The sequence below is a fragment of the Equus caballus genome, chromosome 15, assembly GCF_041296265.1.
Source record: "Equus caballus isolate H_3958 breed thoroughbred chromosome 15, TB-T2T, whole genome shotgun sequence".
Taxonomy (NCBI): Eukaryota; Metazoa; Chordata; class Mammalia; order Perissodactyla; family Equidae; genus Equus; species Equus caballus.
Window position 1 is genome coordinate 28,104,368 of NC_091698.1, and position 26,052 is coordinate 28,130,419.

At 53.7% G+C, this 26,052-nt stretch overlaps 1 protein-coding gene across 1 annotated transcript; it reads left to right on the forward strand.

The window, feature by feature from the left end:
• Window positions 1–277: 277 nt before the first annotated feature.
• LOC100630878 (myelin and lymphocyte protein) lies at window positions 278–25,182 on the forward strand. The gene is made up of 4 exons (XM_003362930.5): window positions 278–1,080; window positions 18,970–19,137; window positions 20,291–20,416; window positions 24,593–25,182. Exons 1-4 carry the CDS (start codon window positions 1,021–1,023, stop codon window positions 24,713–24,715), a joined length of 477 nt encoding a protein of 158 aa, XP_003362978.1. The 5' UTR covers window positions 278–1,020; the 3' UTR covers window positions 24,716–25,182.
• Window positions 25,183–26,052: the final 870 nt, after the last annotated feature.

Sequence of the window (26,052 nt, forward strand, 5' to 3'; positions counted from 1 at the left end):
CTGGGGAGTCTGAGCTGGGGCTGCCCTGGACTGCAGGCAGATTTTCAGCTTTAGGACTGTAGGAGAAAAACTAAAAAGGCAAACTCCTGGAGTGTGATACTTGTTTAAAAAATAAAGTAAAAAAATAAAGAAATTGTGGTCCAGAAAACAAAAAAACAGCAGAGGGTAGTGGAAAGACACGGGGAGAGGGAGTCCTCCCACCGCAGAGACGCAGGGCCCCCCACTCTGAGAGAAGGGCAGGGATCTGCTCCAGGCGGCCCTTCCTGTCCCTTGGATTCAATGCAGATCGGCCCCAGCGCCGCCTCCACCGCCCTCCTCTGGGGCTGGCAGGGCTGAGAGAGGCCTCCTCCCCTCACAGGGGCAGACTGAAGCTCCAGCACCGAGTGGAGCAGACTATGTGTGCAAGGTTCCTGGCGTGGTGCTGGCTCTGAAGGCAGGAAGAGAAGGGGTGGTGGCCAGAGCTAGTCTGAACGACGCCCCTGCAGACCCCCAGCCTGCAGCTGCGGGCAGGACGAGGATCTCGTCTCAGCGCGATCCCGGACGCGGAGGTCGCCCATATTAACGCACCCAGTGGAAAGACGAGGGAGACCCAGCTTAAGAACAGTTAAAGTAATGGTGACCCGAGCGGTGCCGCAGTGGGGAGTTTGGAGCCTAGTTAGTGATGGTTCTCATTCTTAAGGGATCCTGATCCCCTGCGAAGAGGGAAAGCGTGCGAAGCCCTTCGTCAAAGCGGCTTTTCCTGCTCCCCACGGGAGATGGCACCCGGGGGTGGGACGCAGGAGTCAGGCCCGCGCTCCAGCTGGGCAAGCCCGCCGTGAGCCCTCCGCGTGGTTCAGGGCGGCGCCCGAGGTAGTCTGGCGGGTCCCTTGGGAGCGGGGCGGGCGGCGGCCCGGGCTCCTCCCTCGTCAGCCCCTGGCCTCGCTGCTCTTAACCCGCGCGCGGAAACCGGGGGCGCCCGAGCCACTGGGCTCCCTGGAGCAAACGAGCGGTCAGCGCGGAGCCGGACACCAGCATGCCAACATGGATGACAACATCAAAGTCTTCACCACCTTCCCCTACCTGCTCTTCATCTTCGAGTTTGTGAGTAGCTGGCGCGCCCGAGCCGAGGAGGGGGCGGGATGGGTCGAACCTCGCGCTGTCAAGGGGGCTCCGCACAGCCGTCTGGACCGGATCCACAACTTGCTGGGTCCGGGAGCATCAGGATGGCGGAGCCGGAGCGAGGAGAGTCTCCCCCGACCCCAGTCGTTTGGCCCCTTCTAGACCAACGACAAAGTGGGAAGCAGTCTCCAGAACTAGGTGGAAAAACCACATTCGCGGGCAACATGGGTCAGATGTTGGGAGCCGGCCAGGGTCTTTCGTTTCGCCCTGGTTCCATAGCTGTGCTCCTGACCCCATTAACATGGAGGGAGAGGAAGCCCTTATTGGAGAGGGACATTCTTGTAGAGGTGTCCAGCTTTGTCCAGGATTAGGATTTCCTTTATAAAAATGTGCAAAAGAAGCCTGAGCATCACCAACCGAGGTTTGGGGATTGGGCTGGTGTAGGAGGAACTGAATCCGGATGATTCTCTTCTGGCCTTTGAAACTTGCTGACAAGAGAATGTATTTCCGACAACTTTGATCTGGAAATAATAAAACAGACGACCGTTTGATCCACAGTCATTCTGCCCTGTGTGTGGAGTAGGGGGAGGGGAGAGGCTGGCCCAAACAGTACCCTGCCTTGGCTGACCTTGAGCCATCCAAAGGCCCCCCTACCTGTGGTTGGTTCCTTCTTAGGCTGCAGCCACACAGGTCAGCTGTTAGCTGCTGGAAAGCACTTCCTACCCTGGACTCCTGGTACAGTGCTCACTGTGTCAGGAACTTCAGACCACGCTCAGCCTAAACTCCCCAAGGGCCACAGGCCCTTACCTGGGAAAGGCTGCTTGTGTGTTCTGTGGGCGCCCGGAGATGCAGCCGGGGAGGCTCTTTTTCTTGCACCCCCACCACACAAGAGTTGGTTGGAAGTTTGTCTTTAAACCTGACTGTTTAAAAACAGGACCCCAGCTCCTTCTTGCCTGATTGGAGGTGGGAGGGTGTGACCAGGAAAGGGAGCAGGCTCTGTCATCCATGGAGGGTTTGGGGAAAGGGCTAAGGGGACCTAGGTCACCTGGTGTCACCGTTTCACTGCATTTGTGAGGGTTGAGTTGAGCCCACACCTGGGTGTATCCAGAGTGATGTCAAGTCCTGGGGCCAGCCAGGGTCAAGGAGGTGGCATCTAGAAGAAACCCTGGACACCACTGCCCCCCGCATTTATAGATAGGGACACTCAGGCCAGAGTGGGGAGGGGCTTGCACCCACTGGCACATCCTTTCCCCAACTGGCTCCTCTGGGTGCATCTGTTCAGGGCTTGGCCTGTGCTTGCCTGAGGCTGGACGTCTGAAGATGAGCACACAGCGCCCAGCATGAGTGGTGGTGGTTCCTTCAGAGGCCACTGTGTTTACAAAGGCAGATTCATGACCAAAGAGATGGTGGCTGATGGTGAGGTGTGATGGGCAGAGGGATTTTTAAGCAACAAAAGGTCCTCCTAGTGTCTCTTCAGGTGTCCTAATGAGGGGCTTCCCCTGCCTTTGCAGCTGTTTGGGGAGCACTGTGACAAGAGTCAAGAGAGGGTGTTAGCTGGGCTTCATGCAGAAGACTCTGGGGCACCTCCTTCTCTTGCCTTCACAAGAGCTGGCTCAGGTGGCAGCAGGAGATGGCGGGTGGGGGGGACCTGGCTTCACAGAAGAGTGTCCCAGCCCAGAGGAAGGATTGCCCCTGGTGGAGGGACAGCCCAGCCAGGCACGGTGGTCTGTTGGGGAGGGAACAGGAGGATCCCCAAAATCCCACTAAGTGAAAGGAGACAGCAGGGGGTGGGAAATCTCAGAGCCCTGGGTTAGTGGAAACTTTCTCCTCCAGGGTGGTTTTGTGACCTATCATAGCAGGGGCTTTTAGAAGAGATAATTTTGCCTTGTCCAGACCATTTCCCTCTCTGCTGTCTTAGAAGTTGTTTTTACTCCTCTACCGCAGTCCCTGCTCCCCAGATGCTGACCCCACCTCCACTTCCTGAGAGATGCTGGGCACCTCAGCTGTCACCTCCAAACTCTCTCTTCCTCTCTAGATTGCAGGTGGCTCCCAGGGAGCAGGGAGAACAGGAAAGAAGGCAGACACCAGTCCTTTAAGTTTCCTCTGCACACTTTGTACATACGAAGCTGGATGTGGTTTGTTGTATGAAAGAGCAGAGAATGAAAGGGCCCAAGGAGGTGCTGGCCGCCCTGGGAGAGGTTTTTTAATTATGGACCATTACAACACAACAACAAAAAGATAAAGAAGCCAGTTAGAAAATGGGCAAAGGACTTGAATAGACATTTTTCCAAAGAAGATATATTAATGGCCAATAAGCATAAGAAAAGATACTCAATATCATTAGTCATTAGCAAGATGAAATCAAAACCACAGTGAGGTACCATTTCAAATGAAATTAGAATGACTGTTATCAAAAAACTGGAAAATAGCAAGTGTGGGCTAGGATGTGGAGCAGTTGGAACCCTCACACATTGCTGGTGGGAATGTGAAATGGTTCATCCACTGTTGAAATCAGTTTGGAGGTTTCTCAAAACAAGCACCATATGACCCAGCAATTCCACACCTAGATTTATAACCAGAAGAATTGAAAACAGGGACCTGAATAGGGGCATGCACATGTGTGTTCATAGCAGCTCTATTCACAGTAACTGACAGGTGGAAACAACCAAAATGTCCCATCAGCAGATGAATGGACGAACTGTGATATATTCACCCAATGGAATACTATGCAGCCATAGAAAGGGATGAAGTACTAAGACATTCCACAACGTTGGAAACACTGTGCTGAGTAAAGGAAGCCAGACACAGAGCCAGCCCTGATGGCCTACCAGTTAAAGTTCGATGTGCTCTGCTCCAGCGGCTTGAGTTCAGTTCCTGGGTGTGGAACCACACCACTTGTCTGTCAGTAGCCATGCTGTGGTGGTGGCTCATATAGAAGAACCAGAACTTACAGCTATACACAGCTATGTACTAGGGCTTTTGGAGTGGTAGGGGAGTGGGGAGAAAAGGAAGGAAAAAAAAAGGAGGAAGATTGGCAACAGATGTTAGCTTGGGGTGAATCTTCCCATGCAAAAAAAAGAAAAAGAAGCCTGACATGAGGGTCACATATTGATTCCCTTTATATAAAATATCCTGAATGGGTAAATCCACAGAGATAGAACACAAACTGGTGGTTTGCCAGGGGCTGAGGGGAGAGGAAATGGGGAACAACTGCTTAATGGGTATGGGATTTCTTTTTGGGGTATGAAAATGTTTGAGATTACATGGAGCTGGTGGTTGCACACCATCAAAAACGTATTAAGTGCCATTGAACTGGTCAGTGTAAAATGGTTTATTTTATGTTATGCGGACTTCACTAATATTTTAGAAAACAATAACAAATATTCCAAATGTTACAGAAAAGTATGTATAATACTTTAATAGGCACCCATGTAATTATCACTCAGCTTTGTCAAATCTTAGTATTTTGCTTTATTGACTTTTAGTACGAGGGAAATAATCTTTTCAGGTGGCTTCTAAGCCCTGGATGTGCCACTGTCTTACTCCCCTCCCTCTATCCTCAGGAGCCCCAGGCTGGACATGGTGGTCCTGACACCCAGGCAGGGTCAGCCCTTCCCTGCACCCTGGCTGCCTGTGAGCTCCACGAGGCTCTGTTTTCTGTGTTTTCACACTTCATGGAAATAGTGTCGTCCTGTCATGTCCTTCTGCAGCGAGCTTTCCATGCAATGGTGTGGAGGTTTATATACATTGATGCTGTTTGTCCATTCTTCTGATGATGGACATTTTTCCTATTTCCAGGTGTGGCTTTTTGCTGTTGCAGACGGCATTGCTAAAGCACATTCTTGTATTGGCCTCTGTGGTTACATATTGGGAATTTCTTGGGGGACACACAGAGGATTGGACTCACTGGGTAATAGGGAATGCACATCTTCATCTTCCCAGCTGTTACCACATTGCTGTCCAAAAGAGTTATTCCAATTTACACAGCCCAGGAGCAGAGTCACTGGGAAGCTTATGAAGCTTAATTGAGCTCAGGACCCCCACTTGCTCAGGCCCCTTCCAAGACCCAGACTCCTTTTTTATCCTTTTATAAAGAAAGCCCCCAAATTTTATAAGCTTCAGGCTAACCCTGGACCTTCCCGACTCCCACCGGCAGCAGGTGAAAGTCCCCATTGTTCCTCATCATGGCCACACTTGGCACCATCAGACTTAGTAATTTTCTGCTAGTCTAAAGAGTGTGAAATTGTTACTGCACCAAGCTTGTTTTTCCCCGCCGCCTGGAAAGCCAAACACCAAGACAATGAGATTGCAGCAGAGAGGGGGTTTAATCACAAAGCAGCCATGTGAGGAAGCAAGAGCATGAGTCTCAAGTCTGCTTCCCTGAAAATTGGGGCTCATGGATATTTATGGATTAGGGGGGCAAAGTGCTCTGAAATGTGGAGCTAGGTGATTGGAAGTGAGAAAAGGTGAGGTAATTGATTATCTGTGCAAACGTAGCCAGACTCCATGCCTCTTCACAGGAGGCATGCTCACAAAACGGCGGTGTGAGCATGATCTGACTGTGGAATTTTTAGTCTCTTGCCATCAAAAGGTTGCTTATTGAATGTCTGTGGGGGCCCAGTTGCTGAGTTGGTGGTCTCAACTGGCCTGGAGTGGACAAAGGGGTTCTAATTCCTGAAGAACAGCTCACCAATTCACCTGAAGGAGCACACCGCTTACCATGGTGACCCAGGGTCCAGGGAGATGTTATCTACAGGGGCCTAGTGGGAGTCAGATAGCATAGTGTCTAAGCAGCACAGTTAACAATGGGTGGTCTAAACAGCTAAAAGCTATAATCAGTAATTGCAAAAAGGATAAAAACCTTTAGTTCCTAGCTACTTAATAATCAATGACTATCTGTTTGCCGGTTTCAATCCCCCTATTCTTTGGTCATTCCTCATTCTTGAGGGATTTGGGGTGACGACTGACCTAGCTACTTCCTGCTGAATTGAGGCATAGAGCTGGGTTAGAGGAATGAAACTGTTTAGCACTCATTTGGAAATATTCTCTTGTTCCTGGCTTCAGGTTGACACTTTGCGTTATTAGAATTTTGTACCTTGCTTAACAGTTTTGGAGCAACATCTAAAGGTACATTTTATGATCAAGTATCCGACCAGAAGGATAAGAAGTATAGACAACCCAAATTTTAACAGTCTCTGAAAAACAGACCTAATCCCAGTGGGGCCTCCATCTGATCTCCAGGTGGGGGCAGACATCTGGTCTCAGTTCCTGATAGTCTTTTATGTTACTGGATATGCGTCAGAGACTGGAGCAACGCCCTATACCCTGATCTTTCAGTTGTCCTTGATGATGGCTATAGGTCATTCAAAGTTACAATATGGTTTCTTTTCTACAATATGGCTTCCTTTATGTCAGCCTTGTGCTGAGCTGGTATCAGAATAGTTGATTACTTTTTAAATCTGTCGTCCAGTGAGTTGATTACTCACAGTTCCTATTTCCATGCCTGAGCTCCCAATAGCCTGGGAGGGGCAGATGTGAAACCCTCGGCCTCCAGGAGCAACAGGATGGGGCTCCCCTCCCCTCCCAAGGCAGGGACACTGCCCACCAGAGCAGGGAAGGGCGATGGCTCAGGGTGGGGCATGGCAACCTTGCCCTGCCCAGCACCCCACACCAGAGCTCCTGCCCTCTGAAAGCTCAGGGTCCTCACGGGAGGTGGAAGGCAGCCCAGCCAGGGCTGTGATCCTGCCTCTCTGAGCCCCCAGAGCCCACAGGCCACGCTGCTGTTGCAGGCAGTGGGGTCCCAGTGCACCCCACACAGGCCCCAGTGGAACATCCATGGTCTCCCCTCCCCAACAGCTGCACCCAGGGCTCTGCTTCTGGCCTGTTCCCTGTCCCCACCCAAGGGGGACATTCCTTTTGGAACCACAGTCTCTGTTTCTTCCTCCTCCTCCCCCCTTCTAAACCAGGGGCATCCTGACACTGGGCCCCCATTCATAGCACAGGATGTTAATATAGGATGCTGTTTGTCTCAGCTCTGGCCAGGCCCCAAGAGGAAACTTCTCTCACAAAGCACCAGGAGGTACCCCCCACTTTCAGAATTTGGGGAGGAAATGCCTGGAAAGGGGTAGTGAAGTCATTAACCCAGCTCCCTCCCCCCAGCCTGTGTGCAGTGCAGCCCCTGAAAGAACGGCTGGAATGGAGAGAACTTTTCTGTGGACAGAGCCTGCTGGAGTGCCACCCCCTCTCCAGGGTGGGCGCCCCCTCCTCGCATGCCCCTCAGGAGCTTGGGGACTCAGGAGCAGGGTCACCTGGTGGGAGGCAGCGCTTGTAGGGTGCACTTTTGGGGGTGGGGTGGGGTGGGGGAGCCACCTGGAGTTGGTTTGCAGTTTCCATTCTTACAGTGAAGTGGACACAGTAGTTACTAACATGAGCCTGTGTCTGTGACCCAAGGTGACTGGAGACTTTTTGTCATTTGAGAGTGACTGAACAAGTCCTGGGACCAGCCCTAGATTTTTATTTGTGTGGGGAACAGTGGCCGCCAGGCCAGGACTGGGCAGTGGGGTGGCGGGCAGGGTGACAGAGCAGCTCTCTGGTGAGTGGTCCACGTTCTGGCTCCATTGAGAAGGCCACGCCCCCTCAGGCCTGCTTGTCACATACACACCCTGGAGGTTCTGTGTCACTAGGTCCGGGGCAGGCCCAGGAATGTGCGTTTGATAAGCACTGACAGCCCCCATGGATTCAGCGAGGTTTGGAGTGGTCATTGGTAGGCCAGCCCACCCCCTTGATGTTGTTATGGGGGAGAGGATAGTCTTGTTGATGCAAATAATCCATGACCAACCTAATGAAATCAAAATTGGAGTGAGTTTATTATGAGCCAGAGTGAGGATTATAACCTGGGAAGGCCTTAGAACACACTCCGGAGAAGCATGGGTTTCAGTACAGTCTTATGTCTTTTTAGAATGAAGAACATACATTAAACACACCCAGGATACATTTCCACCAAAATTTCAAAGAGGTATTCAGTCGCAAATTAGCAGGTCAACGTGACTCTGATGTCAGGAAAAGGGACTAATTTGGGCTGGCATTACCAATAGAGCATAGGAGGGGAAGTCTGCATTCTTATCTTAAGAGAGTACATTCTTTACTTAAATGGTTAAACAGATGTACAGTGCATGTTTGATAGGCCATAAGTCAGGCTTTTTAGTTCAAGCTGAGTCATTTTTGAACTCGAATAGTTACCCTATATGCCTCAATATGTGAACATTTCTTGTCACCAGAGACTGAGAAATAGTGTTTTGGACCAAAGGCCACCAAGGGCAGGCCCTATGAGATACCCCAGCAGGTGTCCTCCTCGGGTGCTGATGGATGAGGACAGTGGGTGGGCCCCTCGTCCCTGGAGCAGTGATGCCATAGGGAAGTGTGGCCGACTCCTCACAGGTTGCAGACTGTCCCAGGAGCAGGAGCAGCTCCCTGGGTTCTCTGCATCCTGGGCCGTGACTTGCCCTCTGCATTCTGGTGGAAGGTTTGGTTCCTGGTTGGCTCCTGCTGGGCCCCAGCAGCATAATGACTTCCTAGGGGGATGGCCTGGCCTTGAGTCTCTGCTCCAGGCTCTCTAGCACTCCCAGCTCATTAATAGCTGCCATTCTGTCCACACTGGGGCAACCACCCCTGTGGTGAATCATTTTGTGGCACCAAGGCCCTCGGGCCTGAGAAAAATATGCAGGAGCCAGAAGAAAAGCCTTGTCACCAGCCATCACACCTTGATCTGCACAGGCAGTGGAAGAGGAAGGCCCAGGGCCACCCAGCCCCTCTCAGCTGACCTGAAATTGCACCCCAGAGCCTCCCTCCTGTTAGAAGGCAGTTGGGCTGGAGGGGAGGGGGCAGGAAGAGGAGGAGGAGGGGGAGGACCCCGAAACTCCTGGATCCACCTTTGAAGGAGGCCCTTGGAGGGCTCAGGGCACAGGCTTTGGGGGCAGACACTCCAGGAAAAGAGGAAAGGAGGAAGGACTGGAGATGAAGGCCACATCCTGACCCTGGTAGTGGGGGTGGGGGTGGGATGACAAAGGTCGTGTTGATGGACCCGGGGGTGAGGACCACAGGCCTGTGCCTGCTGAAGAGGGAGCGATGTCCTTCAGGGTTCGGATCTTTTGCTTGTTTTTGGTCTTAAACACACACCTTGGTGTTCTTTCCTCAGAAGGGACAGAGCCTGTTAGCCAGTGGGGGGTGGGGGAGGGGAGGCTGCCTCCCATGGCCGCCTCCTTTGGGTTCTCTGCTCCTCTAGACCTGGGGTGGCTGCGAGCAGGACGAAGGCTACCGGGCAGTCTCCTCTCCCTCCGTGTTACTGTTCTCATGGCCATTTCCAAAGCTGGCCCTACACACAGGAGGTTTCATGGTGAACTGCCTGTGGGTGACCTTGAGTAACTGCCATACGCAGGGCCGTCCTGACCTGGCTCCACAACCAGCCTGTCAGAGCTGGCCCTCAGCAGCTATGGGAGTGTGAGCGGGCCACTGCGCCTCAGTTTCTGCATCAATGAAATGGGGATATTAAAATATAAATTAAAAAGATAAATAAAAGAAGGGAAACCCTTCCTGGGCAGGGTGCGCAAGGCAGGGGGGGAGTGAGATTTGGGGGTGAGTGGGGCTGTGGAGGGCACACGTGACGTGTCCTTGGGAACCCCAAGTACTGTGGGTTTTCCCTGCAGAGTGACTCTAAGTAGTCAATCCTCTGCTCAGAGCTGCCCCTGGTCAGCCTGATGGGGAGGCCAAAGGGAACAGGGGTCAAAGGAACCAGTTACCAGTGGGCCCAGGATTAAACCTTTCAAAACTGATTTGTCATTGGTATCAGCGCATCACCATCTGGGAAGATGTTGGTTTAGGAAGGCAGCAGCCTCTGGTGCATAATTGTGCCCACCTCCTCCAACCTCCATCCCGCCATGTGGCTGCTTGGTGATAAGCCAGGGACGGTTGGACTGAGGGCCCTGGCGGGAAGGAACCACCCAGCTTTTACATCTTAGGACTCTTTCCAGAACCAGCCCCACAGTCCTCGCTGCTCTCCATTTGTGATGCTCCTTTGGTGCAGGTGGCATGGTGGGGCTAAGTCCTCTGTCCTTCGGGCCTGGCTTGCCCAACACCTCCACCTGGAAGCCTACCCTGAAGGCACACTTTTACTGTCCTGGAGGCCTTTGCTTGTGGTCTGTCTCCCATCTGGACCCCGAGTCTGCCCCTGTCCTGGCCCAGACCGTGGCCTCTGAGACACTTGTTCTCAGCGTGCACTGGTAGGAAAGCCAGCTCCCACCTGGCTAATGTTTATGAATCACAAGAGAGTCCTTGACTCCAAGGGCAGAGAGAGGGTGAAACTGACAGTCACCACCACTCCCCAGGGAGACCCCAGAGAAGTGCTGGGCCATTGATGGGGGTTTCTTCTCACTGTCGGCAGGTGCACACCTGTTTTGTTGGCTGACCACATTGATCACCTATTTGGTGACTCCCATCAATACCCTTTGTTTGTCTTGCACTGAAGCCTCTCCCGTCCGGTCTACATTTCCATAGATTTTGTCTCTTAGGGGTGGCTTACTGTATTTTTCACAGAATCTTCTTGTTTCTGTTCATCCTGAGGGTAAATTCAGTGGTATAGTCGTGGTGGGAAACATTTCCACCCAGGTGAGGACAGGCCTGTGTGAGAGCCCCAGCTTTGTGGTCTAGCAGAGTGTCCTTCCCTCAGGAGCTGGTGACTGTCCTCTGCCTCGGGCGGGAGGCCAACACTGGTCAGCGATCGTCCGTCATGCTCACGGCCGGTGCTGGGGAGCAGAGGGGTAGCGGGTGCTGCGGAGAGCAGACTGCCCGGGGACTTCGGGAAGCAGGGGGAGGGCTGAGCAGGGCCTTTCCCAGGTCACCCTCGCCCTGGTAACATCAGCTACAGACCTGGACGCCCTCCTCTCTCTGTGAATCCCAAATCTCTGTCCCTCTCTCTACAAACAGACTCAACGCCCCTGAGTCCTGGGTTTGCCTTCAGTGTAGATGAAAGGACAAGATCTAAGCTGCCTTGGGAGGGATGGTGGCACGATAGGTCCCCTGAAGGAGGGAGCCTGCTGATGAAGGGTCTGGGAGGGCAGAGCAACTGGAGCAGGTAAACTGAGTCAGGTGGCCTTAATGTCACTCCCCATGTTCACCTTGGGAGCAGCCTCAGAGGTCAGACTCCCAATAATTGGCAGAAAGGTAGGGGGTCCCCACACAAGAGTCTTCTGACTCCCCCCAGACACCTCCCCTGGGTTCAGAGTGGGGGGTCCTGAGCAGATTTCTGGGTCCCCTTTGCTGGGCAGAGGTGCTGAGCTGTGTTCACCCTCACTGGGTCCCCGACACTGTCACCAGGACCTGACTCTGCCCTTGCTGGACCCAGAGCTGCTCCACTGGACCTGGTAGCAGGACTGGAAGAGAGAAGACAGGAAGGGAGAGGTAGGCTCCATTTATTCGTGTGCGTCTTTGAATAAACTCTGTCTCCCTCGATGGACCTGCCCTCAGTGCTGACCGTGGTCGTGGTCACTCTGTGCATCTGTTAAACGCATGAATGCATGAATGAATGAATGAATGAATGAGTGGATGAGCGAGTAGCAAGTGAAGGAAGCCCCTCCGTGGACTTGCTGAGCTGAGGTCCTCCACATGAGGGGGTGGGGCTCACACAGAACTCGGGGGGCTGGCAGAAGCCCCTCCGTGTTTGCCTCCTGCTCTCCCTGCCTCTCAGCCCCCGGCCGCCCTCAGCCCTGTTCTCTGGGGTCTGGGAGGCCCCAGTGTGTCGGGGGCTTGGTCTTTCTCCTCTGACCTCCTCTCTGTGCTTCTCATGCCCCCTGGGGTAGGGTCCCCTTGACTTCACCTTGATGCCATTGCCCTTCCCTGCAGGATCTCATCCTTAACCAGCCTCCACACACACTCACACACACACACTCACACACACACTCACACACGGGACATGCCCTCTACTCTAACTCACAGAGTGGTTCACTTTTGAGTCAGCAACCCTTAGAGTTGGGACCGTGAGCCTCTCCTTGGGCACACATTCACTGTGCTGGTCAGTCCCCTCCACAGCACCCCTCCTGGCATTGCGTGGTCCCTGACTTCTGACAGAGCTCGGTGGGGACAAACGCTTCCAGCAGCAGAATCGGGGCTGCTGATCCTAAGGCCTTGGGAGAGTACCCAGGGCCCAGAGCGCACAGCACCTGGGACGAGCCTCATCCAGTGTGGCCAGCTTTTCTGTTCCTTCCTGGAGGATGACTTTTGCCCACCTGACCTAAGTGACAAGATGGCTGAGTGTTGGGTGCACAGCCTGTGTTCTGTGCTCAGAGTCCTTTACTTCTCGAGTCCAAGGCACTAACTCCTGTCACACGCACCCCATGCCCTCGGAGCTGGTGGGAGTTCTGACGCTGGGCTCCGAGGGGCCACACGAGCAGACGTGTGTGTGGGAAGTGCTCTGTGGTTCACGTCTTGACTTGTTATTGGAAGAGGGTCGCTTGTGGAGACCCTGACACAGTAAAATAGAGCCCCTGAGAAAATTCTAGAGAATTTGAGCAATTCCTCTGCACTGACTTCAGGTGTCCACGTCCCACAGCAAGAACACTGGACGGTTGTGCACGTGGAGCTCCTTCAGCCCCGCACGAGCAGGGGGATGCCACACGGATCTCAAGAACGTGCCGGGGTATCCCTTCCCCTTTGTGACGGAGGCTCACTGTTTGCAGGAGGACTTGCTCATATTTTTACGTTGTTTGTGTTTCCTTCATCAAAGGGAGACCTTTTCCTCAACTTTCAATTTCAGGGAGATCATAGGTTTTTCTCTTTTTGGTGATTTTGAAGTTACCTTTAAACCCTGCGTTGCACCCGGATGAGGAGGGGGTCCCAGTGCACGGTGAGATCCTAGCCCTCCTGAGATGTCACGTGGTTACAGGGGAGGCTCTGCCTCATCGTGTGACAGCTGTGACAGTGAGCACTTCAAGTGCTCCCCACGTGCCAGGCTCCTGGGCCCAACCCCATGATGCGGGCACTGCTGTTATCACTGTTTTTCAGAGAGGGAACAGAGAGGTTAAGTGACTCGCCCAGGGACAACAGGCCACCCAGCTAGTAAGTGACAGAGCTGATTCAAACTCGGTAACTCTGGCTCTAAAGTCTACACCCTTAACCATCCTTCTCTGCCTCCTGTGGATTAATTCAGAAGGAAAAAGAGAGAACCTTCTGTAAGATTACACAAGAGCTCCCCCCATGACTAGCTCCTGAGGGAATTTTTTTCACAAAAGTCATTTGATCGGGCAGACCACGGATGTAAACTCTATTAAGCCTTTGGAAATTTTTGTCTCGTTTTGTGCATTATCCTTGGTTCTTAGAGAACCTCAGCTCTGCTCAGCATCCTAAACTGGACTGAATTAAAGATGGGTGGTTTCCAGTCCTGAAACACCAGGGTGGGTGGGTCCTCAGATCACCAGGTCAACCCCATTCACAGACGCTGAGGCTGGGTCCCAGCATCTAGAGGACACCCAAGGTCGAGCTAGTGTCACGTTCAAGGCAAGACAGGGACTGAAGCTTAAGGAGAGGAGACGGGAGGGGAGGGGAGGGGAAAATAGGAGAGGAGAGGGGAGGAGGGGAGAGGGAAGTTTGCCCATGTCCAGGCGGGAACTGCAGGGCATCTGGGCCGGTGTCGCTGAGCCGGGCAGGGCATGCCAACAGCAGGCGCTTCTTCTTCTGTCTGAGGGCGTCACCAGAGCATCGTCCACAGGCTCGTGTGGTGTAGACACATCCCCAGGCCTTTGACAAAGAGCCCGGGTGTCTGTTCCCTGCCCTGTAACTCTGCTTCTCTGCAGTCTAGTCAGACCTTGGGCCCCAGACCTGGGCGTCGGTGTTTTTCCAGGTGTGTCAGTGACTCTAGTGTAGACTGAGGGCTGAGAACCACAGAGCGTTAACCCAGGCCCCGCCCCCATTTTCCAGCTTGGGGACCTGGGGCCCAGAGAGAGAGCTCCACCAGGTGACTGTCGGCCACCTGACTTAGAGACCTTCGTCTGAGAGCACACCAGCCAGCTGCACCCTCTCTGGTGTGGAGGACGGTGACCCAGGGGCAGGCGGGGGTGGGGGAAGTCTGGCCTGTACTGTAGACAGAGACGAAGGGAAACTGAGGCCCTGCCTCCACTTGTGTGCCTGATGTTTCAAGGTGATCGCCTCTGAGCATTTTGCCGCCTGGAGGCTGGGAGCTGCTTAGTTTTCTCTATGAAGGGAAATGCTTGAACCCTCGCCTACCCCTTTGCTCTTGAGAAGTATTTGTCCAGCGGGGTCCTGATGTCAGGATGGGGTGGGCTGCTCCCTGCCCAGGAGGCCTGGTCTCCCTGGGTGTGGGCGCAGTGTCCGCTCTCTCTGTTGCTCTCTGCACACTGAGTAGGTGGAGGGCGGCAGGTGCTAGCTGTGTCCATGATTCCCGCCAAATCCCAGCTTTGCACTGAGTGGGGCCTGGAGGTCTCCACACTGGCCCAGCGATCAGTTCTGTCTCAGGCTCACCCTCCCTCGAGCCCCCTCTCCTGCCGCTTCTTGTCCCCCACCTCGTGCATGGCTCCCCGGCCTTCTGAAGCCCTCACTGGTGCTCCAGCATCCTCTGCACTCGGCGTGTACTTGTCCCTCCCCGTGGAGAGCTGCTTGGTGACCCTGTGGCCAGGTCAGCCAGTTACATCCATCTCTCCCTTCAAAACTCCACGCCCCAGTCCAGGCTGCTTGGCCTACTCAGGTGGGGCATCATCCTGCATTGTACCGGGCTGCCTCTGCATCTGTCTCCACCGGGCTGTGGGCCTCCTTGGTGAGCAGTGTCCTACCCCAGTTGTTGGGTGGTGCTGGCACAGCGCCAGCAGCTTCAGACTCACCTCCATGGTTTCAGCCAGTTTGCACCAGCCCGCAGTGTGGGGAGACAGCTGCAAAATGCCATTACAGACGAGGAAGCCGAGGCCCAGGAGGCTGAGTCACATGCTCCAGCCTCCTCCTACACATGCGGGGAGAGAGCCCCTCTCCAGGGCTCACGTGTGCCCCTGCCCATGTAGACGCTGCGTGGTGCAGATGCTGCGGGAGCTGGCATGTGCCCTGGAGGAGCCGGGCCTTCACAGCTGCACAGCTGTTCCAGCTGTGACCCTTCCAGCACGCATCCGCACTGGAGCTCTCACAGCAGCCGTGTCTGTGTCCAGGGCGCTGCTCACAGACATCCAGCTGGAATAGACCCTCTGTCCTCAGCTTTGTCTCTTTTCCTTGCTCCTCCCATCCTCTCTCAGGGGTGTTCTGCACCCACCTCAACCCCCTCCCAGGTGGTCCCCTGTGCAGGTCGCCCTGCATTTCTCCCCTGGGCACCTGCTGGGCAGGGCTGTGAGGGGTACAGGGTAGGCCCACAGCCCATCTCCTGGGAGCAAAACCCCCAGGGGTTAATCATTTCCTCTGTGTGAGGACATTCCCTTCACATGACGTGTCACTTAGAATATGTTTCTGGGACAGACAGGGCCTGGTGGCGTGTGTACTATGAGAACGTCCCTGGGAACCAGAGGCTCCTCTGCTCTTCCCAGTTGGAGTCTCCAGAGAGATGAGCCACATTCACTCAGTGTCCCCACATGGTGGGTCAGAATGGCCGGTGGGCTGTGCTGTGATGGTGGAGATATTTCGTAAAGGTCCCCTCAAGGGAGAATTTCTAACCTGGAAAGACATTTATGCCAAATGAAAGAAGCTCATCACAAAAGTCCACCTTTTATTAGATGATTCAGCTATTGTGAAGGTTCAGAATAGGGGAATCCATAGAGACGGGAAGTGGGTCAGTGGTCGCTTAGGGATGGGAGGGGTGGAGGGAGCCGTAGCTAAAGGGCACAGGGTTTCTTTGAGGTGGTGAAAATGTGCTAAAATTGTATCTGGAGATGATGGCTGCACATGTCTGTAAATATCCTAAACCATTGAATTGCTGCTTTAAATGGATGAGCTGTATAGTGTGTGAATTCTCTCTCATTAAAGCTGTCCAAAACTTCTCCCCGCCATCTTACCATGAAACTCAGTGCTACAGAGAAACCAAACAAAGAAAAAGTCAGCGTGATTTTTAAAGGCCCTTTGTAAGGTGGTGCACCCAGAGGCGGGACAGGGTCCTCTGGTCCCAGGGGTTAGGACTGGGATGGAGCACAGGGTGGGCTTTGTTCCTGTGGATGGAATTCTTACCATAGACCCCGGGGATCTGCATAAGGGTGTGTGTGAGTGTGTGAGAGTGAGTGCGTGTGAGTGTGTGAGTGTGTGTGAGAGAGAGCATTCCTAGGGAGCTGGGACATACTCTTCCTCACACTGGTGGAAGCGCACACCCAAAGCAGGTGGAGAGTCGGGGTAACCTTGAAGCTTCCCTCTACACTGGGGGCCGGGAGCTCAGCCCAGAGCTGTGGCCCCGTCTCGCTGGCGCTCACTCAGGACTCTGTGATGAGCAGTCAGTGTGGGGACTGCGCTCTGACTTCCCCTCACTCTTCCTGCCTTTGATTCCTGACCGAGCCACACGGGGAGGAATCGAGCTGAACGAGGGCCAGGGCACTGAGCCTGAGACCAGGGTACCCCTGTGCCTTAATTTACCTCCTATGTATTTTACAGTTAATTTGTCCAGAATAGCTATGTCACTAGCTTAAAAATAAAAGCCATGTCCTTCTCCAGGTCACCTCTGCTCAGGCTGTGGGGGAGCTCCAAATCCCTGGCTGCCCCCTGAGCCCTTCTCCTTGCCTTAGTCAAAAAACTGAAGAGAGATAAAGAGAACTGTTTCCCCCACATGGTATTCAGCATCCCTCAATGCCATGTCCACTGGCAACATACAAGCACCTCGGGCCCGCTGGTCCCAAGTGGGATTCCATCATGGAGGGCTCTCCCTTCCACATGCAGCGCCAGCTGCTCCTCTGGGATTTGGTCCATCAGCCACTTGTTTGGGCACACCCTTCTCCCAGGAGGCCCTGAAGGTCAGGGAACCAACTCGGACACTGACACATGGCTGGACGGGTTTTCCCTGTGTCCCACACCCAAGAGTCAAACCTGAGCAAGGGGGACCTCACCCCCCCCCTCACCTGGTAGGGACAGTGCCACTTTGTGACTAACCAGATCCACCTGTCTTGTGCTAGATGCTGCAAAGGGGCAGTGCAGGGCTCACTGAAAGCACGTGAACAGGGACCTAACTTAGATTGGTATTTTTTGGATGGTCACCTGTTGACCAGGAAAAGGATGCCTAGGAGAAGCGTGTCCCAGGCCCTTGCCTCTGCCCACGGGATGGGCATGCCCGATCCTCCCTCCTCTCCATGCCACACTCTCATGCCTCCTGAATCCTAATCCATCTCAGCCATCAGCATGCTCATGTTCCTGTGTCAGTGCCCGTGATGGAAAAGGCCAAGTAACCTGTTTGATCTTAAAGGCAACTGTGGATGAAAGCGACACACATATCTTATCTGTGGCAGTCTGAGGATTTGCATTTAACTGATTTTGCTCCAGTGACTTTAAGTTGTAAAGTGTGTCCCACTGCCTCTGTCACGTGCCTTCCTCCAGGCCATCTCAGGTTCATCAGTAGAGGAAGTCTTCTGGGCAGAGATGCCCAGATCTGATTCATTAAGCCCAGTTTGGTTTTGATCCCTCCAGATTCTTCATTGCACTGATTTTTCTACCAAATGTGATTCTCTCCTGATGCTTCTCAGCTAAGAGGCTCGGAGAACCCCTGTGAGGATAGTGGTGTCTCTTACCCAGCAGGTGGGTAGCGGGTCAGGGAGGCGAGGTCAAGGTACCACTTGAGTTCACACCACAGGGGACATAGGCCTGGGAAGCAGCCTGTCCTCAGCCCCCAGATGCTCAGGAGGATGGTGCAAGTATCACGGTACCTTGGAATCTCTGACTGCAAAGCCATCTCCCCTGTGTCCCAGCCCACTCCCAACACAGGGCTTATCTGCATGAGGATCGTGGATGAGGCTGAGCTGACGTCACTGGGATGAAGAGCGGAAGAGAAGTACAGAGAGTCCCTGCTTGGGGTGTGCTTGTCCACAGGGGGAGCGGGACTGTGGCACTGAGGGGTGTTGTGACCCCCTCATCTGTCCTTACGCTCCTCTTTGGGGCTCACTGACCATGTGAACATCAATTGGAGTGTCTTCTGGGTAATGCCAGGGGAGTGCTGCTCTCATGCCATCCTCAGTCTCCCAAGAAGCCCAGGCTGACCTGGGTTCTCTCTCCAGACCTAACTCCGTGACTCAGAGTACTTCCTGGAGGTAGGGATTTAAGCGGCCAATTTTTAAAAAAAATGCTAGTGACGTTGTGTGCCCAATTTATTTTGCCAATAAAGACCTAAAGAATCTTCGCATCACTACCTTTTCATAACAGAAAGGATATTTTTATATCAAAAATACTAGGAAGGATATAATCTCAGAATTACCCCTTCTAATGATAACACTGGATGGTGTAAGTCCTTTCTTGGGATGATGAATTACTTACCTTCCATGTTCCTCAGTTTTCCCATCTGACAAATGGGTCAGTACCTTGCTCATAGGATGATTGTATGAGCCCTAACTGAGTTAATATTTGTAAAGTGATTAGGAAAGTGCTTGGCATATAAATGTGATGTAAGTGCTCATTAAATAAAAAATTAAATTATATTTAAAAGTGAATAAAGGCAGGCATGCAGAACATTGGGCAAGAGTGAGACTGGAGATCAGGCTAGAGCCTTGGGGGCTGAAGGATTCATTCTTGGTGAGGAAAATGCCCCCCGCTGTTCTCTGCCTCCATCCTGTTTTTCTGCCCCTCGTGCCCCAGCGTGACCTCTGGGTCTGGCCCTTCCTGGGCGTGGGCTCTCCTGGCCCGATGCTCACCCTGCCCCCCTTCCCTCTGCAGGTCTTTGGGGGCCTCGTGTGGATCCTGATCGCCTCGTCCCTGGTGCCCCTCCCCCTGACCCAGGGCTGGGTGATGTTCGTGTCCGTGTTCTGCTTCATAAACACCACTGTCCTGTTCTTCTTGTACGTAATTAGTGGCAACTATGAGGAGACTTCCTGGGTCTTCCTGGTGAGTCCTAGCAGTGCATGTTTGAGGAGGGTGGGTAGTATTGGACAATCTCCCCTGGGAGGCTGGCTTTTCCAGTACTGGCTGAGGCTGCCCTGTAGACATCTCCCACCCATGTTCCAAGGCTGAGCTGGCCCGGCCTTCAGCTCTGAGCTGTGCACAGCAGCCCGGGGCTCCCTGCAGCCAGGAGGGCAGGAAAAGGTGATGGCAGAGGTTGACTGTCACCATCTCCTCTCATTGGGGCTGCTCTGCTTCCTCCTGTGTGACTGCCTTTTTCATGGATAACCAGCAGCCCAACCCCCCTCCCATCCCACCTGCACCTGCCAGGGCCCTGTTGGCACCTTCCATCATCCAGGGGGACTGGTTTCCATCTCCTGGGAGCAGGGTCCTAGGGGCTGGTCTTGGCTGCCCGGTGTGAGGCCATGCTTACTGCTCAGCTCCATATCACAGCTTCTAAAGCCAGGTCACCAGAGAGGGAGCTGATGGGGGAGAGAGATGGCCTGTGGTCTCCTTTCTGCATAAATTCTGCCTTGAGGCCCATGAAGAGGGCAAAACTTACACATAGAAGGGCTGGGGCCATTTGGTCTCTCAAAAGGTCTCCTACTTGCACTTGTGAAACCACCTCCAAATTACAACTACTCAGAACCCCATTCCAGTACTTTTTTGCTTGTAAACACACCTGGAGCCCCCTGACTCTCCCCCCGAGAAAAGGAACAACAAAACTACAATGGAAATGGCGTGGGCCTCTCTTCCCTGCACTGGTCACTGAGGCCACATCGGAACCAGGACTGTGACCATGTATGACACTTCTCAGGTCCAGAACCAACTTCTGCCTATTCAGTCGCAAGCTGCCCCCTCACTTGATCCCCCCTCAAGGGAGAGCAGTGTCCCTTCTCCACTGAAGTCCTTACTCTGCCCCCAGACCAGCAAGATAAAACTCAGCTGACAAACGACCTCTGTGGGGGGTGGTTTGGAGGGGGTGGTGATGGGTGAATGGGGTGGGAGGAGTCAAAGGAAGTAGCAGAAGATGACCAAGGGAACTGAGCCATGCTGGGCAGGGACAGGTGGGGTGGATGGGCCCTGCTGGGACCACAGATGCCCCACATTCCCACATATGGGCTCCCTACCTCTCTGACGGCCCTTTTTAACCCTGCAGGAGGCAGCCTACCACTGTATTGCCTCCGTGTTTTATCTCAGCGTCTCCATCCTGGAAGGTTTGGCTACTATCGTTATACATGATGGCTTCGCGTACGAACATTACCTTGAGAATGTTTTTGCTACGGTGAGTGCCCCAGTCAACCTGCCCATATTCACAGCTCCCACCGCCCACTGACGGGGTCTGAGCGGAAGGCTGCCCGAGCCCTCCCCTCTGTTTTTAGTTCACTGACTTTTGAATGAAATAGACCATCTCCTCATCATGAAGACACAAAGTCCCAGAGAAGGGGGGAGACGTGCCCAAGACTCCCTTTGTCACCCACTCAGGGCTGCATTGCCCAGGCATGGGCTGGCCTAGGGTCCTGGCCTGGGTGGGCTTTGCAGAGGGCAGGTGTGTGAGGACATGACCGCTGATGCCCGGCACCGTCCAAGCTCTCCGTGAATGATCGATTGAACCCTCACAGCAGCCCTGGTGTGTGGGCGCTGTGTCATCCCCATTTCACAGATGGAGAGCCAGGGCACCACGAGCAGGATAACGTGCTCCAGGGTCACTGGGAATGGGCGGGGCTGGTGTCAGGCCAGGTGCCCTGTCAGCACCCTCAGCACCAGCTTGGAGCAGTGAGTCTGGCCCCTGGGTGTCCTGGCCCCCTGAGCGGTCTTCCACGGAAGCACAGTTAGGGGCGCGAGACTGAGGCCTGGGGTGAAAATCGAGTGTCCGGGGTCTCCCCAGGCCCTGGCTCTGGACTGGGGCTGTGGGGTGGTCCTTCTGGGCCCAGCGAGTCCAGACCCCAAGCTGTGGGTGTTTGCTGTGCGATCAGGCCTCGGCTCCTCGTGACGGTGTCTCCTGCCCCACAGCTCTGAGCACCTGTGGGAGGAGGAGGGGCCAGAGGTCATGTCTCCTCCAGCTCCCCGTGCACGTCCCCTGTGCTCCCTGAGCCTCAGCCTGCTCCTCTGTGAAATGGGATGGCAATTCCTGTCCCTTCCCCTCGAGGACTGTGGATATTGAACAGCTTCCTGCTGAGGCCTCACAGGAGTCCTGAGGGGGAGCAGGGCTTGAGCCTCGTTCACCCCGTCAGCAGAACAAACGTGGGGGCCGACTGTGTGTGACTGGGGGCATGGTGTGTGCAGGTATCTGAGCTCTAAAAGGAACGTTCTCCACTGCGGGGCCAGACCCACTGGTGGGGGAGGTAATGTGAAGTGATGACCTGGATTTTCTTTTTATGGAATGGATCAGAATGACAGGAGTAAGAGAATATATTGTTTCATAGAACTTTTTTCCAGAGCCGTGCATGGTGGGCTTGCACACGTGTGCTGACTCATCATTCCAAATGTATTTCTAGCCAAGGGTATTATTTAAAAAATAAGAAAAAGTTTCAGAAATAGTGCTCCTCAGATTTCTAGAGGTCAACCTCCGAATTATGGAAATCCCAAGGTCAAACGTAGTGACAGATCACAGGATGTCAGCTCCAGGAGCCAAAGCTGTGCCATCCCCCCAGTTTGGAGAGGACAGAGCAGAGGCTGAGAGAATCCCACAGGGTGGGCACTGTTGGGCTCTGGGAAAGGTTCCTCAAAGCCTTGTCTGCTGGTCCCTATAGGCCTGTCCCCTGCCCTGGGGAAGCCACATGCTCCTCTTAAGCTCCCAGCCTACTCCCCAGGTCCATCAACATGGCCACCTCATGGTACCTGCACCCCTCAAATGTCCCACAGTGTGGGAATGTCTCCCATATTGGCTCATCTCCCAAGATGGCTGGTTTCTAAACAGTAGCACAGCCAGGCAGCCCCTAGGATGCTCTTCCTTCTGTTGGGAGGCTGGTCATCCACTTCCTCCTCCATCCTTCAAATGACTCTGTTTCATCTCCCCCTCATCTAGAGAGCCTTATACCTCCCCCATCCCAACCCCAGAAGCCTTCTCTCCAAACAGACATCAGCAAGGCCTTTGACAACAACCTCTGTAAAGTTATTGTGGACAGCAGTAATGACACGTAGAAGGAATTTGGCTACTGGGTCCACTTGACGGAACAACACAGATAGGGTGGATTAATGCCCCTGCCCGCTGGACAGATCTCTAGCTGAGAACGACTGGGCTCTACCGTATTCCAACTTCTCTTTACGTTTTATCGAAATGCAACACACATCCGGAGAAGTGAGCAGGATGCAAGTGCACAGCTTGATGACTTTCCATAAAGTGAACCCCTCTGTGTAACAAGCATCCAGATTAAGAAATAGAGCATCATAAACAGCTCCCAGAAACCCCTTTCCTGTGCTGCCGCCATCACTGTGCACCCACACCAAGGATGACCATGGACCTGATTCCTAGCTGCCTAGCTTGATTTTGCCTGATTTTGAACTTCATGTGAATGGAATTGCACAGTGTGTGTCTTTTCTCTCTGGCTTCTTTTTCTCCGCCTTAGGTTTGTGAGGCTCGTCCCACTGTTGGGTGGAGATGCAGTGTGTTTCTTCTCGTTGCTGTAGGGTATTCCATTCATGACTATCCCAGTGTCTCTTTATCCAGTCCACAATTGATGTGTCCCCCTTTCTGTTAGCTGAGTTGGAGAAACGTGAGCACGCCCAGACAGAGTCAGGAGTGCCAGAACCAGAAATCACGATGTCCTCAGCAGGCAGGGGCGCTGGGCTGAAACCATCAAGGTGAATTATGAGCCCGGTTCAATGTGAAGTCCCGCCTTTCTGTTCAGAATATCAGCTGTGTCCATACACAGGGGGAAGGAGTCCTGGTCACTCAGGGTTCAACCCCAGACCCTGCCCAGCCATCACACGGCCTCCCATGGTCTCGGGGAGGCCCGTCCAGGCTGTGGGAGGTGTCTCAAGACCTTCTCCACACACCCCTGGCCTTTGGGAGCATCTGGCCTGCCTCTCGCCCTCTGTGACTCCTAACTGGGACCTGCCTCAGAAGCTGAGCTTCTCCCCCGTTTGCTGACAGCAGAGTGTGTGCACCAAAGGGATCCCTGGGGTTGGTGGGAGCTGACTGAGGGGAGCTGGAAATTTCTGCAGAGATCTGGAGGCTTCTGGATCCTAACAGTGGGGGGCAATAATGGCAGCCATTGAGGGAAAGGGGTTTATGAAAGTGTAAGGATATCCTTTCATGTCCCTGCTGTCCGTGTCCCCAAGCTGCCATTTCTTGCCCTCACTTGGAAACTAAGCTCTGTGTCCTGTTCCTGTGGGGGCTTCTGAGGAGCCTCTGCCAAGGGTTCTCGCTGGGTCTGGAGTTGCCCGGACAGTAACCTGCTCCCGCCTGACGGGCTGAGGTGTTTTGGGGGGCTGCTCACCCATGGTGACTGCTCCTTTCAGCCAGGCTGCCTCAGAGTTCCCGGATGAGCTTTCTCAGACGTGTGATCAAATACTCAGCCTACTCATCGTTTCTGGAAACGAGGGTGAAGGGTTCACCCTGTGTGGGGTGGGAGAGGGCAGGCCCGGTGACGGCTGGTGTCTGTGGTCATTTTCACGGGTCACGGACGCATAGCCGCCCTAAGTGTTGTGCCTGGTTGGACACTCCTGACCCCACGCCCCAGGTCACAGATCCAGGAGCAGATATGGGACTCGGGGGCAGCGGGCCTTTAGGAGTAGATGGTGCCCAGTGAGCACAGCACGTCAGGAGCCTGACAGGCCACAGGTGACCGTTTGCCACTTTTCCAGGGCCTTTGTTCGCAGCGTCAAAACAGCCGACTGCATCTTCCCAGCAGCTTTCTCAGGAAGCCCCTCCTTTGCAGCATCTCACAATCCCACCTCCCTGTCCCTGTCCCTCAGTCCTGTGAGCCTGGCTCCTCGCCCGTGTCTGTGAGATTATGATCCTAGAATAACATTCTGGTGGGTCTGAGGGTGTCCTGGCAGCATCGAGACCTTCACCAGAGCCAGCAATCCCTGTGTTCGTGTTCTCCAACCGAGGCCGCTGGGCTCACAGCTGGTGGACCCGGCTCTTCCTGGTGTGGAGGAAGCAAGTTTCCCACGGAGAGCAGTTGGTACTCATCTGTGAGTATCATTTGAGGGGTCTCTGTGGATGCCCATTTCCAGTTGTTGGCACCAGCATCATGATGTGAAATGGAGACAGTGGACCTTGCACGCCACATCCAGGGGATCGTTAGGTTTCCTGGAGCTCTGTGCCGAAAGCATTGAGGGCCACATCTGTGCTCAGCAAGAAAGGATGTCTGTGTGGGTGATGGGAAGCAGTGGTCCACACACTTCAGGTCTGTCATCCAAGTGCCATGTGAGCAGCTGGCCCAGTGTGGATGACCCATGCCTTGCCCTCTCCCCCCTCATACCCATTAATGGTTATTTATCTTGGTTTCAGGTGTTTTCATCCATAGCCACTCTGCTGTACGTGGAACATGCATGGTTTTCTTTAATCAGATGGAAGTGGTTTTCCTTAAGGAGGAAAAAAACTTCATCTGAAAACCCAGACGGTGTTAACTGATTGGCCGCCTTCCAGCATAACTTTTTAGCATGCAGAAATGCTCTCCATGGTGGAAAAAAGAAACCAAAACAAGAGCAACGCTGTGTGTTTTGTGGGTGTTATGCTGACTCTCCATGTCCCCTCCTGTCAGGGTTGGGACTTGCCATGTTTAACCTCCAACTACTGAGCCGTCTTTCTTTCAGGGTCATCTCCTATTTGGAAAGGGGGCGGTGGGGTGGAGTGTGGGGTCTGTGATCTGAGAGACCATGGAACAAAGATCCCCTGCTGAGCCCTGGACCGGATCTTGCGAACTCTCTGCTGGAATCTTCCACAGGCTCTTTTGAGCCCCCATCTGGTGGCGTGTTTCTAAGTCTTCATGGAGATTCTCCCTGTCATAAGGATAAAAACTCACCCAACAAGTCCTTGCAGATGTCCACGGGGGAAGATGATAAAGCTTTGAAATACTTTATAAAGTGCCTTATGTTTAATCCTTTTGTTGGGTGTTTGTGGTTTTGTTTTGACTCCCCAGTATCAGGACCATCATTCCAGCTTTCTTTCTGAGGAATCCTGGGCTTAGACTGAATCTCTAGAGGCGGCATCCAGTGGCAGTTCAGATGATAGCTGTGTGTGCTCGGCCACTGCGCTCAGGGAGTCCGGTGCTTGGTCTCCCACGCTCCCTAGCTACCAGGGGCCTCAGATGGCTTCACCCTCTCTGGAAACTCACCAAGTACCAGCCTGGGGGGTCCCCTTCTTTTTCCTACAGGACAAAGGGGTCTGTGCTCAATTAGAAAGTCCTCAAGCCACAAGAAACCAGGTGCAGAAGTGTCCTCTCACTCTGTGAAGCTGATCAGAGATGTTCTGGGCAGTGGGCTGTGTGTTCTGTTCCAGTTAGTGATGTGGATAATAAGCTGTGTTTACAATTTTCTTGGGCCACTCCATAGGGGAGGAATGGGACCAGACTGCAGAGTGACAGGAATTGAGGCGACAAGTGCTGAGTGCCACATTCTTGGGATGAGATGCCCGGGTTGAAAGGAGAGGAGATAATAGGAAGGGGGCGCTCAGTGAGGAATCCTGAGAGTCAGCTCCTGGCATGAAGTGCTCCTTCATCCCTTCACTCGAAGAATCCATGATGTCCCAGAGCTGGGGCCCTAGACCAGGAGCCTCAGAAACTGGTCAGCCCCTAACCGTGGAGGCGGACGGGCAGGGCTGGCTGACCTCTGGCTAGTGGCCATGAGGGCAAAGCTTCCAGCCTCAGGCGGAGGTTTAACTAGTTGACATTTTCCTTCCCTTCCACCTTGGGGACCCCATGACTAAATTGGGTCTCAGTGGCATCTCCAGGATGTCCTTTGTTATCCCAG